The 15,770-nt window shown below is 34.2% G+C and overlaps 2 protein-coding genes across 3 annotated transcripts in view; both read right to left on the bottom strand.

Annotated features, from left to right (window-relative positions):
- Positions 1-15,770, bottom strand: part of LOC133171813 (sigma intracellular receptor 2-like) — a 167,453-nt gene that overhangs the window by 115,486 nt on the left and 36,197 nt on the right. The gene's annotated exons all lie outside the window — the stretch shown is intronic.
- LOC133205344 (uncharacterized) lies at positions 7,472-11,387 on the bottom strand. 2 transcript variants are annotated; one of them, XM_061341136.1, is made up of 3 exons: positions 11,184-11,387; positions 8,280-8,355; positions 7,472-8,192 (listed from the first exon to the last, which is right to left on the bottom strand). In XM_061341136.1, exons 1-3 carry the CDS (start codon positions 11,285-11,287, stop codon positions 7,650-7,652), a joined length of 723 nt encoding a protein of 240 aa, XP_061197120.1. In that variant the 5' UTR covers positions 11,288-11,387; the 3' UTR covers positions 7,472-7,649. The 2 variants fall into 2 exon arrangements, with proteins under 2 accessions (XP_061197120.1, XP_061197119.1); XM_061341135.1 differs by lacking the exon at positions 11,184-11,387 and adding an exon at positions 8,496-8,700.

Raw genomic sequence — 15,770 nt, 5'->3', positions numbered from 1 at the left:
GTGTACAAGCGGGATCGAAACTCTGAAAAAATGCTGATATTTTATCAATTAAATGTTTTGTATAAATTTTATCCTTTATTCTGTGTTTTTTATTTCTCTGCTACGTTGAAGCAGCCTTCTCTTCAATTCTATAAACTGCGTGTTGAATTGACTCACACTTAACCCGATCTGGGCCAAAATGCATAAATAAATAAATAAATAAAAATAAATAAATAAATGAATAAAAATCAGCTGGAGGGACAAGGTAGCATAGAAGAAATAGATATGTCTATTGTTTTGGCATTTTTTAGCCTAATGTTCTTTTCTCTTTTATAAAAAGAGAGTTAAGATAATGAATACCGTATTCTGAAACAGTTTCTATATCAAACCATGAATTATAATACGCATGTACGACAACAAGAGAACTAAAAGGAAAAGTCAAATTTAACAATTGCATTTTCATTTCATCACCTATTTTTTGTCGCCATGAAGTCTTTTCAAGTTAATACTGCTGAAAGGACAAAATATAAAGCAAAATCAAGCCGTATGAGAATAGGCAGGAAAGAAGCAATTTCAACTGGGGATGGGAAGGGGAGACATACAGGTATTTGTCAAATAGTTCATTGAAAAAAAGAATGAAGAAAGTCAACAGACGCTATGAAAGTTTGTGTGTGTTCCCGGGGGGGGGGGGGGGGGGGGTTGAACTGGCATTTTTAAGCATATACTGGTAAGGGTCTGGGAGCGAATTCTCTTTAGAAAACGGCTACACGGTTTTATTGATCGTGTGGATATCAACGTCTTTTGTATTTTAGTGTGTGTGGGGGGGGGGGGTAACTTTTACGTCATTTAATGTAAATTACAGAATCAATCAATAAAATGTCCTGATGTTAAGAGGGAGAGAAGCGGATCCCGATATATGTTTTTAAACGAAATTGCAATTAAAGTTTTAAACAATATGATGAAAACAAATACGAATTTATTGAATTTCATTATCTATTTTTTTTTTTTTTATTTTCCAGCGAAATGACAGACTTTTACAGCAGCTTAATACATTTTTTATTAGAAAAAATACCATATGCTATTCTTAAATGAATGGGGCTTTAAAACCAAATAATTATAGTAAATAGTTTAGACATCGGGATCGAGATGCCCCTCTCACCTCGATACGTATACGGATACTTATACGGATACGTCAGATGGAACAATCTCTAATATTCGCTCACTTAGAATATATTCTTTTCATATAGCAATAAAACACGATGCTGTGTAAAATACGAATTTAGTCCTACAGAAGAAGGCTGTGTAAATAAGAAGATAAATGCATTATCTAAATGAATGCTTTATCGTATAAGTAAAATATTACATAATTCAAAGGAAACCTTTCACTGAAATATCTTTAGAAAGTGAAATGCATTATTTTCTCGCTGAATTGTCTAAGGATTTTTCCGTTTGCCCTATCTTGACAAAAGAGCACACGGCGGATGTGACCGGTCGACAGGGATGGTTATTCCTCCATTGCACCTAATTCCACCCTGATATTTTTCAGAGGATCGTGTTTGCTCTACCCCCGATTTGTATTGTTTCAGTGGACTTTTGAGTTTTATTATTGTTCGTTATTTCCATATTTCATGCAATCAGACAAGCCATTGGAGCACATAAGCATGACTAAAATAGAAATAACAGACTAAGTGCTTTTGTGTGCTTGAAATGATATTTTTTGCCCTGTTCACGTTTTGTATTATTTTACTTTGAATGTTTCAATAGTGACATCCCGCAAAGCAAGTAAGCATTTGTGTGTGCATTACACAATGATGGCTGATCCAGCTTGTACATATTCTGACTGCTATTGAAATTTGTACATTTAAAATATACATTGACATGCACATTTTGCACTGCATGACAGTGCATACTTCGTGCTCCTTTTGTCTGTACATGTACAAAATGGCAAAAAGGCAAACGTCAAAAAGTGAAAGCATAACAAATATTCCCTTTTAATTAAAATTTCTGGTCCACGAAATCTATTAAAAATGAATAAAATTGTACAACGGCACCGGGAAGAGTTGAACAGTAAAAGAGACTGAAAAACATTAGAGGAAATGTTTTGAACTTTCAATTTTAAAAAAAACTCCAAACACGGCTCACTGCATGTACGTATAGTTTAATTTTTGAAAGGTGGGGGTTGAGGGCGGCCAGGAATTTTTTTTTTTTTACAAATTACCTGTTAAAAACTCTGGCAAGCAAAAAAAATTGTCCAAACTCGGAATTGCTATTTCGGGAAGCGGGAGGGGGGACTAAAGGATCAATCTCCTTTCACAACAAAATTTTATTTATACACTACCATATTACCCAGATTTACTGCAAAAAAGTGAGGGGGCGGGAACAAGCTTTTCGATGAACATTTTTGATAAACATTTTCATTAGCGATAAGAGCTTCCTTAGAGTCTATTAAATGATTAAATCACCAATTAAAAATGCTTCTACAAACATTTCTGTATGAAAACAGAGGTATAATTCATATTGGATAACATTTCTTTTGAATTTTTAAGATTTTTATTGATTTCTTCATTTGTTGAATTATTAATTGCATATTGTCATCTTTATCAATATTTTTTATTCATTCACAATCCTCCTACTTTCGTTCTCTTCTACTTTATTCTTTACGTAAAATGTGTTGAAGTATATATGTTTACTTAATACAAATGTATTTATAATATGAATGATTTAGCTATGAAATGTGAAAGTTGAAAGAAACTTATCAATGAAGAGAAAGAGTCAGTTATATGTATTTTTAAAATTACTCAGTAAATGAAATACAAAGTAAATGTTGATTTTATAAAACTTCAAAGGCCATAATCTTTTAAGATATTTCTACATGTCTCTTACTCATGGAAACCAGTTTTTGTGACCTTTAGTGCTTTCTTAAACTTATGAATAAAACCAAAGGAGTGTACATATACATGTATTTTCCATATAGTAATCATTATCGGGAGGGGTAGGGCAGTTTATTGACAAGGAGGTTCAAAGAAATAATTGTGGGGGACAATTGAAGTTTCATTTTTAAGTAGATTGATGTTAAATTATAATTTTATAACATTTCTATAACATACGAGGTTTATAGCATTGTCTTTTAACTTTTTAACTCTAAGACTCTTCAAGGTGCCTTGTTGAATTCTATTCATATTTAATGGTCTTTGCTGACTAGAAATTGTAAGGAAAAGGGTATGTGTTTTATACGTCCATTTTTTGACATTTGCATTTTTGTCATTCTGTACATGCACAGATAAAATGTAAAAGCACGAAGTGTGCATTGGCATTGAAAAATGTATATGTCAATGTACAAATTTCAATACCAGTCATAATATGTACAGGCTGATATCGGCCATCGTGATGACTACTTTGATTGTTGTGGATTGTCAGCTTAATATTTAAAAAATACAATTCATTTAATAACTGTAGACTTACTTTTTTCAAGTGGAATCAATTCACGCTATTTACATGGTCACAGATTTTCCGCAGAAATTTGTCACAGCATACATGTACTTAAAGAGCAGTTAAGACAGATAATTGCAATACAAGAAATCCGCGTAATTTTCTACCTGCGGATTGAACAGAATGTATGGCCCCGCGGAAAAAAGTACGTAAACAGTATTAAGGAAAATATCTTTTTAAATTGAAGTGACCTAAACTGAAAGTAGAAATCAATTATTTTTTTAAATCATTTTTCGCCTTTTTATGCCTTCCGAATATCAATGGATTTTAATCTTACGTCAATAATTTCTTTAAAGACTAATAAAACGCTGATTACGCATAATCTGGTATTGAAATAGAAAATTAACGACTTATTTACGACATGTGTTTGTAGTTTATATATTTCTATTTTTAATACAAATGTGAGTAAGGGAAATATAATTGGAGACATCCGTAACAAGACAAAGCTTACATGAAAAATATGTTTTGGTTCCAGCTGACAAAGCTTGTAACAATATGAGTCTTCTTTGAATGGCTCATTATTTCAATTGCATTTTAGAAGAACTCGGTTTTAATTCTACATTAGGAAATGTAACCTATACTCAGTGTTCCCTTTCAAAAGCTGAAATTCTTCAAAATCACCTTCCAGTTTTTCATTCATTTAACATATCTTTGCATTTTGTAGTATTTTTAAAGATTGTTAATTTCATGTGACGTCATAGTTAATATTTCCCATACTAATTAGGCTTCGTTAAACATTTCTTATTTGCAAATTTAGTTTAATTTTAGTAAGACCTAAATTCTATAATGAACACTCAATGAATATAAAAAAGTCCGTTTCATCACAAAACATGAGTATATTATCATTATACGTTGGATCATATGAAAACTTCTCGAATGTCATCAAATAAAACCTTTGTAGCAACATGACAACCACTAAAATTAGAAAATACCTCTCCAACATTCTACACTGGTGTCAAGCAATAGTTCAATGACTTTGATACAATGTAAAAGATTGCTTTAATTTTCTCAATAAAAAAAAGTAGTTTAAAAAATTCCCATTCATATGCTAACAGCATGATACGTGTTTTAAGTTTTTGTAGTTGTATAAAATGTTCAACAAAATCCTTTATGCAGGTTTACCAGAAAATGCACAGTCCAAGTACCAGATGGCGACAACAACCGGCAGAATTTCTCTCTCTCTCTCTCTCTCTCTCTCTCTCTCTCTCTCTCTCCATATACTAACATACAAGTCAGACGTACTACACAAAAGTTTTAACAGTTTAACATTAAAAAAAATAAATTCAAAATAAGTGACTAGTAAAAATAAATCATGAAACTTTCATTGTTTTTAATTAAAGTGGAGAATCAAGACTTTGGCATTCCATGTACATATGCCATTGTGATACGTCTGAAGAGAAAACCACTGACAGTTATACAACAAAATGACATGATATATGACAATACTTTGAAAACTGAAGCATCAAGCCAAATGCGAGAAAGATCTCTTACCCTAGGATCAGACCATTCTTTCTCTTGTAAAGGCAAACAAAATGTCCAAGATTTGAATTCCCCATACAACAAATGTTCAGATGTCAAGGTAGGGTACGATGATACTGCTTTCCTTGCATCATCAGGCCAGAATGTGGCTGGAATAAGTGCTTCCATGGAATTTGAGTATAGTTCCACAGACAACTATCATTTCTCGGAGTACAACGATATAGTTTCTGGGAAGGAATGAAATGCTGAAACTGAAAACTATAGGATAAACAGTTAATCTTACAGCATTGAACAATGATGCCGCATAGGATATCATTACAATCGAAGATCCACAAGTTGAAAGTACCTATTCATTTCATGAATATTTGATAAAAAAAAATTAATGTAACATTGTAAAATATAAGGTGATTTTTTCCCCAATAATAATGTTTGTATGTAATTATGATAAAGGAATGGGTAATCAAAACTTTGCCTTTATGTTTCAATATAACTGATGGGAGTATTCTTTTGAAATTATTTTGCATGCACTTTTGTATAAATTTATTAGAATGTAAAGTAAAATGAATGTAAATAGAAACTTATCAATCTGTTTTAGATCACAAGAAATTTTACCAGATTATACATTTCAAAATGCACAATGCAAAGAATTTCCCATGAAAATACATTAAACTTATATTATGAATAATTTTGGTCAGTTTTAGTGAACACAACCTTGAATATTCAGCGCATTTTACTTTATCTTTGAATGTTCCAAATGCCACAATGACGTCTTTATAATCTGTGAATTTTGATTTATTCTAAATAAATCATCATATTCATTTTATATGGAAATTTGAATTTTGGATAATTAAGGTAAAAGTCTAAAAAAAAAAAAAAAAAAAAAAAAAAAAAAAATTAAATTTTAAAACCTGTTTGGAAATTTGAAAATTTAGATTTTTGAGCTAAAATATTAAATTTCAATATACGAAATCAGTTTGAGTTTTTAAAATTTAGAAAATCGAAATAATATATTAAAATTCTAAAACTCTAAATCATCTTAGTTTGAATTGTTAAGTGTTACACGGACCGCCGAAGATTATGCCAGACGTTTGATCTAAATATGAAAGGGAAGACCTGAACACTTTGTCAGAATGGATTAAGTGTTTTAGAAATATATTATAGAATCGTTTAGAAAGTTAAAAGGCAATATGCAAACCATCTGCCCTTTCGTTTTCAAAAAATCGGAGGTGTCAAAGAATTAGAAAGACTACATGAACAATAAGTTATGGTTTCAGCCGACAAGGCTTGGAGTAATATCGTCTTTGTTTGTAAAGCTCATTATTATATATAACTGTATTTTACAAGAACTTGGTTATAATTCTACATATGGAAATCCGACGTATACTCAGAGTTCGCTTTCTGGGGAAGAAATTCTTCAAAATCACATTTTAATATGTAATACTTTTACAAAATTCCAGTCAATCAGGTCAATTTGATCTACCCACCTATACTGAATTGCTAAACTTCATAAAAATCCCTACAAGTAAAGATACATTGCTGGGTAAAGTAAATGCTCTACCAATTAAGCCACTCTCTTTACTCCTCACAAAATGTTAAGGTTACATAATGAGTCAAAATCATATGTTTCTTTTAAGATATCTGTATCATGAAGCGAAAGATTTATGAAAATTAAGAGTATAGCGAAGATATGACAACTGAACTGCACTGTAAAGCAAGAAAAGACTGCACAATATAAGTGCCGGAAAAACAAAGGTTCTATCTACCGTTTCGATGTTGTTGTACAGGTCAAGGTCACGCCACTTTTATTTTTATCAAAAACTTGTAAACAACATTCAACTGAAGTATGCAAAGGTGAGAAAATGTTCTAATATTCTTTTTGGAAGATTGTATCAAAATTCTTGGTCTACCGACATTCAGTTTTTGGTACTTGAGACCATGATAACTTCTTCAACTTTTCTTTTCATCCATCTTGACTCTACAGACAATAGACAATCTTAACTGAGCATGGGCAACATAGAGTACCTTTCGTATATGCACATTTTGCCGTCGAAGACATTATATTTTGCGCATTTTGTCGCCTTAGGCATGCTTTCCTTGGGAAGTGGAGAGAGAGAAAGACAGAGATTCCTGATGTTTTTGTGAATTTTGACATCTAGTTTTTGAAAAAAAGGTCTCGGCAACAGTCCTCTACCGCACTCTATTTTGGACAGCCTCTTTTCAGTTGCCCCCAGCTCTAACCACTTTCTGAGTTCTAATGTTCTATCAAATCCCTTGCTTTTATCACAAAATGCACATTTTTTTTAAAATATTCAGTAATGATTCGTTACTTTATCTTTTGCAGACATTCAATGGTGCAATTAAAATTGTGTTTGGGCAGCTGAAATGGTGTGAAGACCAGAAAGAGAACGCCTTCTACATCTGTTGTTGATGTATTATAAGTTTGCAGTTTGGTTTCATATATCAAAAATATATATAAATGCATGAGCAAACAAATAAGCATATCCAAATTGTTTAATTTCACTGAGTTTATAAAATATATGTATGCATAAAGTAGTGGTATATTGTTTTATGGCTTCGCTTTTATGTTTATTTTAAATTGAAAGATAAAGGTAATACATATTCAATATTTAATTTTAAAGTTATTTGATAACATCCGTGATAAGGTTCTTCGACACACAGAACTCAGCTGTAGAAGTATGACTCTAAGGTTGAGAGCTCCACTTTTCCGGTTGGTTTTCGTAGATCTTTATGTCCAAGACTTCCCCACCACACAGAATTGTATACTCACCCTCAGACTCGGGCTGAATATGACTGTACGTGATGTCCTCCACCTCAGTACGGCGAACTGACCGGGTTCCATGGTTTAATTTATTGTAAAGACCCATGTCATTTTCTTCACTCATTTCTACATATGAGTGATGCATTTTGCAGTGTTCTAACTCTGTAACTACATCGGTATATTCTTCTTTGGTCCTTTCTATGGACTTGTTTTCACTAAAAATATTATGATATTGTTTTGAATCGTCCTCTGAATCACCACGTCCATATTTCTCAGACGTATTGACGTAAGTTTCTTGGGGACATAACTTGTTTTGTGTTATTTGCTGCATTTTCTGTTCAGCACCCATCAAATGGTCCCAATCAATTCTCCGGACGTAGTCGTATTTGTAATTCCTGGGCGCCACTTGCCGATCCAAATCCGGTATGATGTCCGGAATATAGCCCACATTTGAATAGATGGTCTCCTAAAGAGGAGTAAAAAGGTATAAACTTTTTGTTAACTTTCTAGCATTATTTGGAGTTTAAACATTTTCAGTATAGACTGTACTTACATTAACTAGGTTGTTTCCAGTGACGCTATAGAGTTTATTATCTCTGATGTTTGTTGAATCCTTTCTTTCGAGTGACCTTGAATAGATGATAAAGATTTGAAAAGTTAAGGACGTTATGACTGTATTTCATGGCTTAGATTTATATTTCACTAAACGAAAAAATCATTACCGTCTATCCAACAAAAAATAATAGATTGTATTTTCTTAAAGTATTACCGATGCCGATATTTCCAAACACAAACAAAAATTACGATGACCAGTACCACTAAAACCACAACCACGACAGAAACAACTACCCATGACCACCAGCTGATGGTGGTGACCGGCTCTGGATTTGCACTGTCAACAACTGACTGGTCGGTGGAAACCGTAAAACTCGTGTTGGTAGTGTTTGTGAACGGCTGAACCATACTCAAAAGCAATGAATTTTGATATCTTCTCATCAAAAAATATATAGTGTTTTGTTCTATATTCCCGTAAGACGTTAATACAAAAATTGAAAATATCGAATATAACTTATATAGATGTCCCTACCCTAATTTTTCCTATACGTGATTAATTGTCATATTGAATCTCTTTGTTGACATAGATTAGTACAATATCTGCTTTTGTTGTATGACTTATAGGTTAATATCTAAGACATTCTCGGGATGTACTTTCCTCTAATTGCTTGTTTACATCTCGATCCATGAATAAGGAAGTACAATTTTACGGTGAACAATATATTTGTTCAAGCAAAGTAGAAGGTCAGTGAAGGGTTAAAAATTACATTAATAACATATATACATTCTTTAAATCACGCGTAAACTCAAGCGCACACTTAAACTTTGAATGCTTATATTGTACAAAATTAGTGTTTATGAAGCATAAGAGAATGTATGGCTGCGGTCAGTTTTAAATTCCTTTGCTTAACTAAAAAAAAGACGTAAGCTAAATTTGCTTTTACGTAAATCAATTACAATGTAGCTTTCATTTCGAATAAATAAAGCCAAAATGTGTATGTGTCCCCACTTGTTCACATGACTGTAAGTCATTAGGAGATGGCTTTGCATAAAGTTCATTTTACTGTACATTCGGTGCAAAGATTTAAAACTGTCAAAATAAAAGACAGATAGTGTATCAACCGTTAATTACTAGTATACGTTGCCGCTTAATGATCGACAGCATAAACAGCGTTAAGAGATTGAGCTGCAACACTTCAGCCTTAAATAATTATGGTTGACCTTTTCAAAGGTTGATCAAAGATTTCCGTCTGTTAACATAATTACACGTTACAACAAGCATGCTGAGAGTATTGCATTAGCAATACTAGTCCCCTACCGGCAAGTGTAATCTGGTTCCGTTCCCGTTAAGAATTGAAAATGATATAATTCCGTCAAAAATTAATGAAGCGGGACGAAATGCAACCTTGATCTATAACTAATCAAGGTAAAGCCACATACCAAAAATCAGCTAAATATCTACAAGAGTTTAGAAGAAAATTGCGGAAAACCCCCCAAAAATTGAAAAGGCCGTAATTCCGTCAAAAATCAATGAAGCGGAACGAAATGCAAACTTGATCTGTAACTCATCAAGATACCCTCACATACCAAAAATCAACTCAATATCTGCAAGCGTTTAGGAAAAAAGTGCGGAAAACCAAGTGGGACAGACTGACAGACAGACAGAGGGACAGACAGACGGACAGACAGACTCAGAGGAAACCTATAGTCCCCTCCGGTTTCACCGGTAGGGGACTAATAAGGTAAGCACGATTTAGGAAACAAACAGATATCCGGTAATGATATTAATGATATATACTTTTTTGTTTTGCCGTGGACACTATTAATGATATAGACAAAATATTTCAAAGAAACGTGGTTAATTTCATATCATATATCAAAACAATGGACTTCAATTGTGATCATCAATAAACATATTTAAAGTGCGGAAATTTTAATCAGAAAATGTATCTGAAAAGATTACTCTTTTACATAATTTACTGAACTTTAAAATGCAAGATATATCGTACGTCACATTCTTACTGATAGGAATGAATATTATTTGGACACGAATTTACCAAAGTTCCAAGGAAAGATAAATTATTTGTAATACATTTAGATTAATCTTCAAAGGAATTCCCTACGAACTATGAAAGGAAGTGATGCTCAACGTAACATGATGTGATCATAGATATTTTGAATCTCTCTAGTGATTCTCTATAGAAAGTCTGTTTTTAAGGTGTTCCGACATGCATAAATTTAAAATATTAAAAATGAAGAAACGAAATATAATTCTATTTGAATTCATGGATTCATATCATGATGCTTAAATTGATCTTTAATCGAAGATTCTTGCATGGTACATGTAACAACATATATCATATGTACTTATGAAAATAAGTACATTTAAATACATAAGTAACATATTTTATATGTACTTATGAAGACTGCAGTAAGTTGCTCTAACTTTGGGTATCAATTATTTCAGCATGCAGTACAACTCTTTATATTTTGTTATTTTCAATGTTGCTGTGGCTGTTCATTAGTAAAACAATGTTGTTTTATAATAAACTTTCTGTAGTGTTCTCTTGTACCAACGACACAGGTTCAATTCAATGTCTTTATTAACATGGACACATTCTGGCATTGTATAACAAAGTCCTTGTCTCTGACATAGTATGACAAAGTCCCTGTTTCTGACATAGATTGACTACAAATGAAATGTAAATATAATAAATACTTGTACTCAATACAGAATATACATATAATGTAACCTTTTATCAATATAAATCATGACACAAAAAGTGCTCCTTATATTAAACTTTGTAAACAGTGGTAATATGACAAATTCCTACTCAAATTCAATGTAACAAGTAAATGCATATAGCAGACAGTATGTAATAAATAATTAATATATAATTACCGTGATGTATGTCTGGTACTTTCAGCTAGAACACAACAAACTACTGCACTCATTGATCTAAATATGGCGCTCGTGCATTTCTCAACATTTGATAAACGTATCATTCTGATAAAATTGGAATGCACAGAAATCGAAACTTACGGACAAAATTGGAATTCAAAATAAAATATACAGATTGTCCATTACACCGGCCCCTAAATGTGTTTTTACAAAAACATATTTATCAAAAATGGACAAAACAATGTATTCAAAATGAGTTAATTCATTAAACGTTTCATTGCACAAAGGTTCACTGATTTGTTTTCTCTTTTTCACAATCTGTTTCCAAAAGAAGACAAAGTTTTGTCACTGGCCGCGTAATAATGGAAGACACTGTCTTTATCCTTGCAACACGCACAACATCATAGTTGTCCTTTATCACTTCGAGCACTCTACCAAGATTCCATGCGTTTCTTGGAGTGTTTTCCACAATGAGAACTAAATCACCCTCTTGTAAGTTTCTTTCCTGCTTCAGCCACTTCTGTCTCTGTTGGAGAAGGGGTACATATTCTCTGATCCAACGTGTCCAGAAAACATCAGCCAAATACTGAATCTGCTTCCATCGACGTTTTGCGTAGTTGTCAGATGTATGGAAAATTCCAGGGGGAAAGCTCTCTCCTGATCTCATGAGTAGTATATGATTTGGTGTAAGTGCACAAAGGTCATTCGGATCATCTGAAGCTTCTGTAAGGGGTCGTCCATTCATAATAGCTTCAATTTCACAAAACAAGGTTAACAGTCCCTCATCATCCAAATGAATTGTTTGTTCATGTAGAACAGAATACATGATTTTCCTGACTATCCTGATGAGGCGTTCCCATACTCCTCCAAAGTGAGACGCAGCCGGTGGATTAAAGCTCCATTCAATTCCTGACTGTAATAATTGACTGGAAATGCTGTTCGTATTCCAGGAATGAAGTGCTGTTCTTAGCTCACGTTCAGCACCTACCAGATTCGTTCCATTATCAGACACTATATAAGTTGGTTTTCCTCGTCGTGCAATAAGCCTTCGAATGGCGTCAATACAGGAGTCTGTATTCAAGGAAAAGGCAACCTCTAAATGTACTGCTCGGGAAGATAGACAAGTAAATATGACACCGTACCGTTTTACTATGCTTCTTCCTCTTTTAAGCTCAAATGGACCAAAATAATCCATTCCCACTCGAGTAAAAGGGGGGTCATCAGGTTTCAGTCTCTCGCTGGGAAGGTCTGCCATTTTCTGTTTCAAAGTAGGTGCCTGATATCTTCTGCATATAACACATCTGGAAATGATGGACTTCAAAATTGATGACACACCAAGAATCCAATATTTCTCACGAATAAGTGCCAGCGTTGAATTTTTTCCCAAGTGTCCGACAGATTTATGTGCTTCCTCTGCTATTAACCTGGCTAATACAGACTCTTTGGGAATAATAATTTGATGTTTACTGTTAAGAGTTGTATCCAGTTTCTTAAGTCTACCGCCTACACGTAGAACTCCATTGTGAACAATTGGGTCTAACTTGGCTAATCTTGATAACCTTTTAACAACTCCATTTTCACTTGAATTCAAGTCTTTAAATTCTTGGGCAAAATGCTTCATCTGCACATACTTCAAAATGTCTGTTTCTGCTCTGTCAAGAATGTCTACATTTAATGAAGGTCTTTGTGTATCATTTTTCAATCTGTTATGCTTTTCCTTCATTTCTAATTCTTGTATTTTCTCTTCTGTCAATCCCTCCGATATCATTCTTGATCTCCATTCTCTTTTCCTCTTCATTATTCCTTTGAGGTTTTCATCCAGTCACTGTTTTCAGCTTTTTCCAGGAAGGGAAGTGCTGGAGTAATCTCTCCATTCCTTCTACTGTTTCTGTTTCAACTGCTGTGTTGACGCTGTCCTTTATTTCAGCACTGTCAATTTCTGATGAGTCGCTAATGATTTCAGTAGACGGCCATGAAACATCTGCTTTCCATAACCACTCAGGACCACTGAACCATGCTGCTGAGTCAAGAAATCTACTTACTACTGGTATTCCCCTTGACGCAGAGTCTGCTGGATTATCTTTAGAGTTGACATAGTGCCACTGGTTGACTGTAGTTGCTGCATGAATTATGGCAAGCCTATTGGCAACAAATGTTTGAAAACGAGTTTTTGTGTTATTTATGTAACGAAGAACTGACATGCTATCTGTCCAGAAGTAAACTTGATCAACTTGATATTCCAATTGTTTTGTAACTATCTTGCATAATTTCACTGCTAAAGTTGATGCTGTCAACTCAAGCCTCGGTATTGTCACTGTTTTTAACGGTGCCACTCTTGACTTTCCAAGAACAAAGGAACAGTGGATTTGTCCAGTCTCACTGATGAGTCGTAGATATATAACATCTCCTATTCCAACTTCACTTGCATCTGCAAAACAGTGCAACTCCTGACATGTCGTCCTCCCGAAGTCTTGTGGCTTGTAGCATCTTTCAAGTGTTACATTTTCAAGTTCTTTTGCTTGTGTCAGCCAATTTTTCCAGTCCTTAAGCTGACTTCCTTTAATCTCTTCATCCCATCCAATTGAATTTTTGCACATTTTTTGAAGAAGTGTCTTTGCTGTCATCACAAAAGGTGACACGATACCAAGAGGATCAAATATTGAGCTCACTATTGATAGAATTCCTCTTCTGGTTGTTGGCTGATTTTTAATGTTTATCAGAAATCCTAAATGGTCACTGTTAACAAGCCAGTACACACCTAGTGCACGTTCTACAAGTGTTTCACTTTCACCTTCGAGGTTCCATTCCTGCACATCTTTAGCTCGATCATCTTCTGGAACAGATTCTAAGACTTGTTTTGAGTTACTAATCCATTTTGTCAGATGAAAACCACCTTTGCTACAAAGTGTAGACAGATCTTTAATGAGTAAGGCCGCTTTCTTCTCTGTGTCAACCGAAGCCAAATAGTCATCTACATACATATTCTTGAGTACTGTGGTCACCACTGTAGGATCAAAGTCGGAACCATATTCTTTAGCTGTCTGTTGTAGTGCATAGTTACAGCAAGTTGGAGAGAAAGTGGCTCCAAAGATGTGAACTTTCATTCTGTATTGTTCAGGGTTGGCATCCAGATTGCCATCCTTCCACCACAGAAATCTTAAACAGTCTCGATCTTGTTCAGGGATTAATACTTGGTGAAACATAGCCTCAATATCTCCTTGTATAGCAATTTTCTCCTGACGAAATCTTAAAAGTACACCAAGTAAACCATTTGTTAGATCGGGTCCTTGGAGTAACTGGCTGTTTAGTGAAATCCCCATATACACTGCAGAGCAGTCAAACACAACTTTAATCTTCCCTGGTTTTTTATCGTTGTAAACTCCATGGTGCGGTAGGTACCATACTCTGCCATCATCTCTTTGTAGCTGACTTTGAGGAACAGGTTCTGCATATCCCTTCTCAAACAGCTTATTCATAAAAGTCTCATAGTCATTTCTAACCTTTGGATCCTTTATCAGTTTCTTCTTTAGACTCCCAAGTCTCTGAAATCCTTGCATGATATTGTTGGGTAACTGAATTAAGGGATCCTTAAACGAAGTCCAATTGAGTAATGACCATCCTGAATGTGAATAGATTCTGAAACTTGAGTTAAGAAGCTCTTATCTTCTAAAGAGTTTTCTTTTACATCATCCACAAGACGTTCTGGAAAGTCATAGTTTATGGAATCTTTCACCATCTTTTCTAAGTTTATGTCTCTTTCCTGAGCATCTTCTATAGCTACTCTGTTTATGTCAAATGTATCTGATGCATTTTCTCTTATGACATTCCATACTATCCATCCTAGTCGTGTCCTTGTTGCGTGGGGAGAACCACTTGGCCCAGCAATTACTTCCAATGGAGAGTAGGCATCTGGTATGTTATTTCCAATCATAATTCCAATTTCTGCATCTATTTCTGATGTTTGAATTGTTGACAGATGTGGCCACTGTTTTAACTCTTGCTGCGTTGGAATGTGTTCTTTTGATACAGGCATATGTTCCTTTGTATACACATTCGGTAGATCAATCACATGTTCCATTGAAAGTCCACACACTTGCAAACCACTGATAACATATGTGTTCAACCTCTGAGAATTCCCCATTGGTGATTTGTTTCTTCTTGCCATTTGCTCCAAGCCTATGCATTATGTTTTCTGTACAAAATGACACACTGCTGCCAGAGTCAAAGAATGCATAAGTTTCTATGCTATACGGTTTATTTTTCAGTTTTACTCTCACTGGAATTATTGCCATAGCACAGGTTGTTTCTCCGGCCCCTTTATCACTAAAGGCACTGATGTGAGGTTTGGAGAACTTGCATGTAGTTTTGATATCTGTTGACATAGGATTAATGTTTTCTTTGTCTTCATCTGTACGTTTTGCTACACATTTCGCAGGATCATGTAGGATCGTAGGGTGACGCCTACTGCATATGGAACACTTAAGTCTTGCTTTGCATTTTTTAGTTATGTGGCCTTTCCTAAGACATCCATAACACTGTCCATTATTTCGCAGGAAGTTGTATCTGTCTTGAAGTCCTTTGGTTACA

This window comes from Saccostrea echinata, unplaced genomic scaffold, assembly GCF_033153115.1.
Source record: "Saccostrea echinata isolate AGI-Se365-2 ecotype Australia unplaced genomic scaffold, CSIRO_AGI_Sech_v1 ptg000054l, whole genome shotgun sequence".
Taxonomy (NCBI): domain Eukaryota; kingdom Metazoa; phylum Mollusca; class Bivalvia; order Ostreida; family Ostreidae; genus Saccostrea; species Saccostrea echinata.
This window is presented reverse-complemented; position numbering and strand designations above follow the sequence as displayed.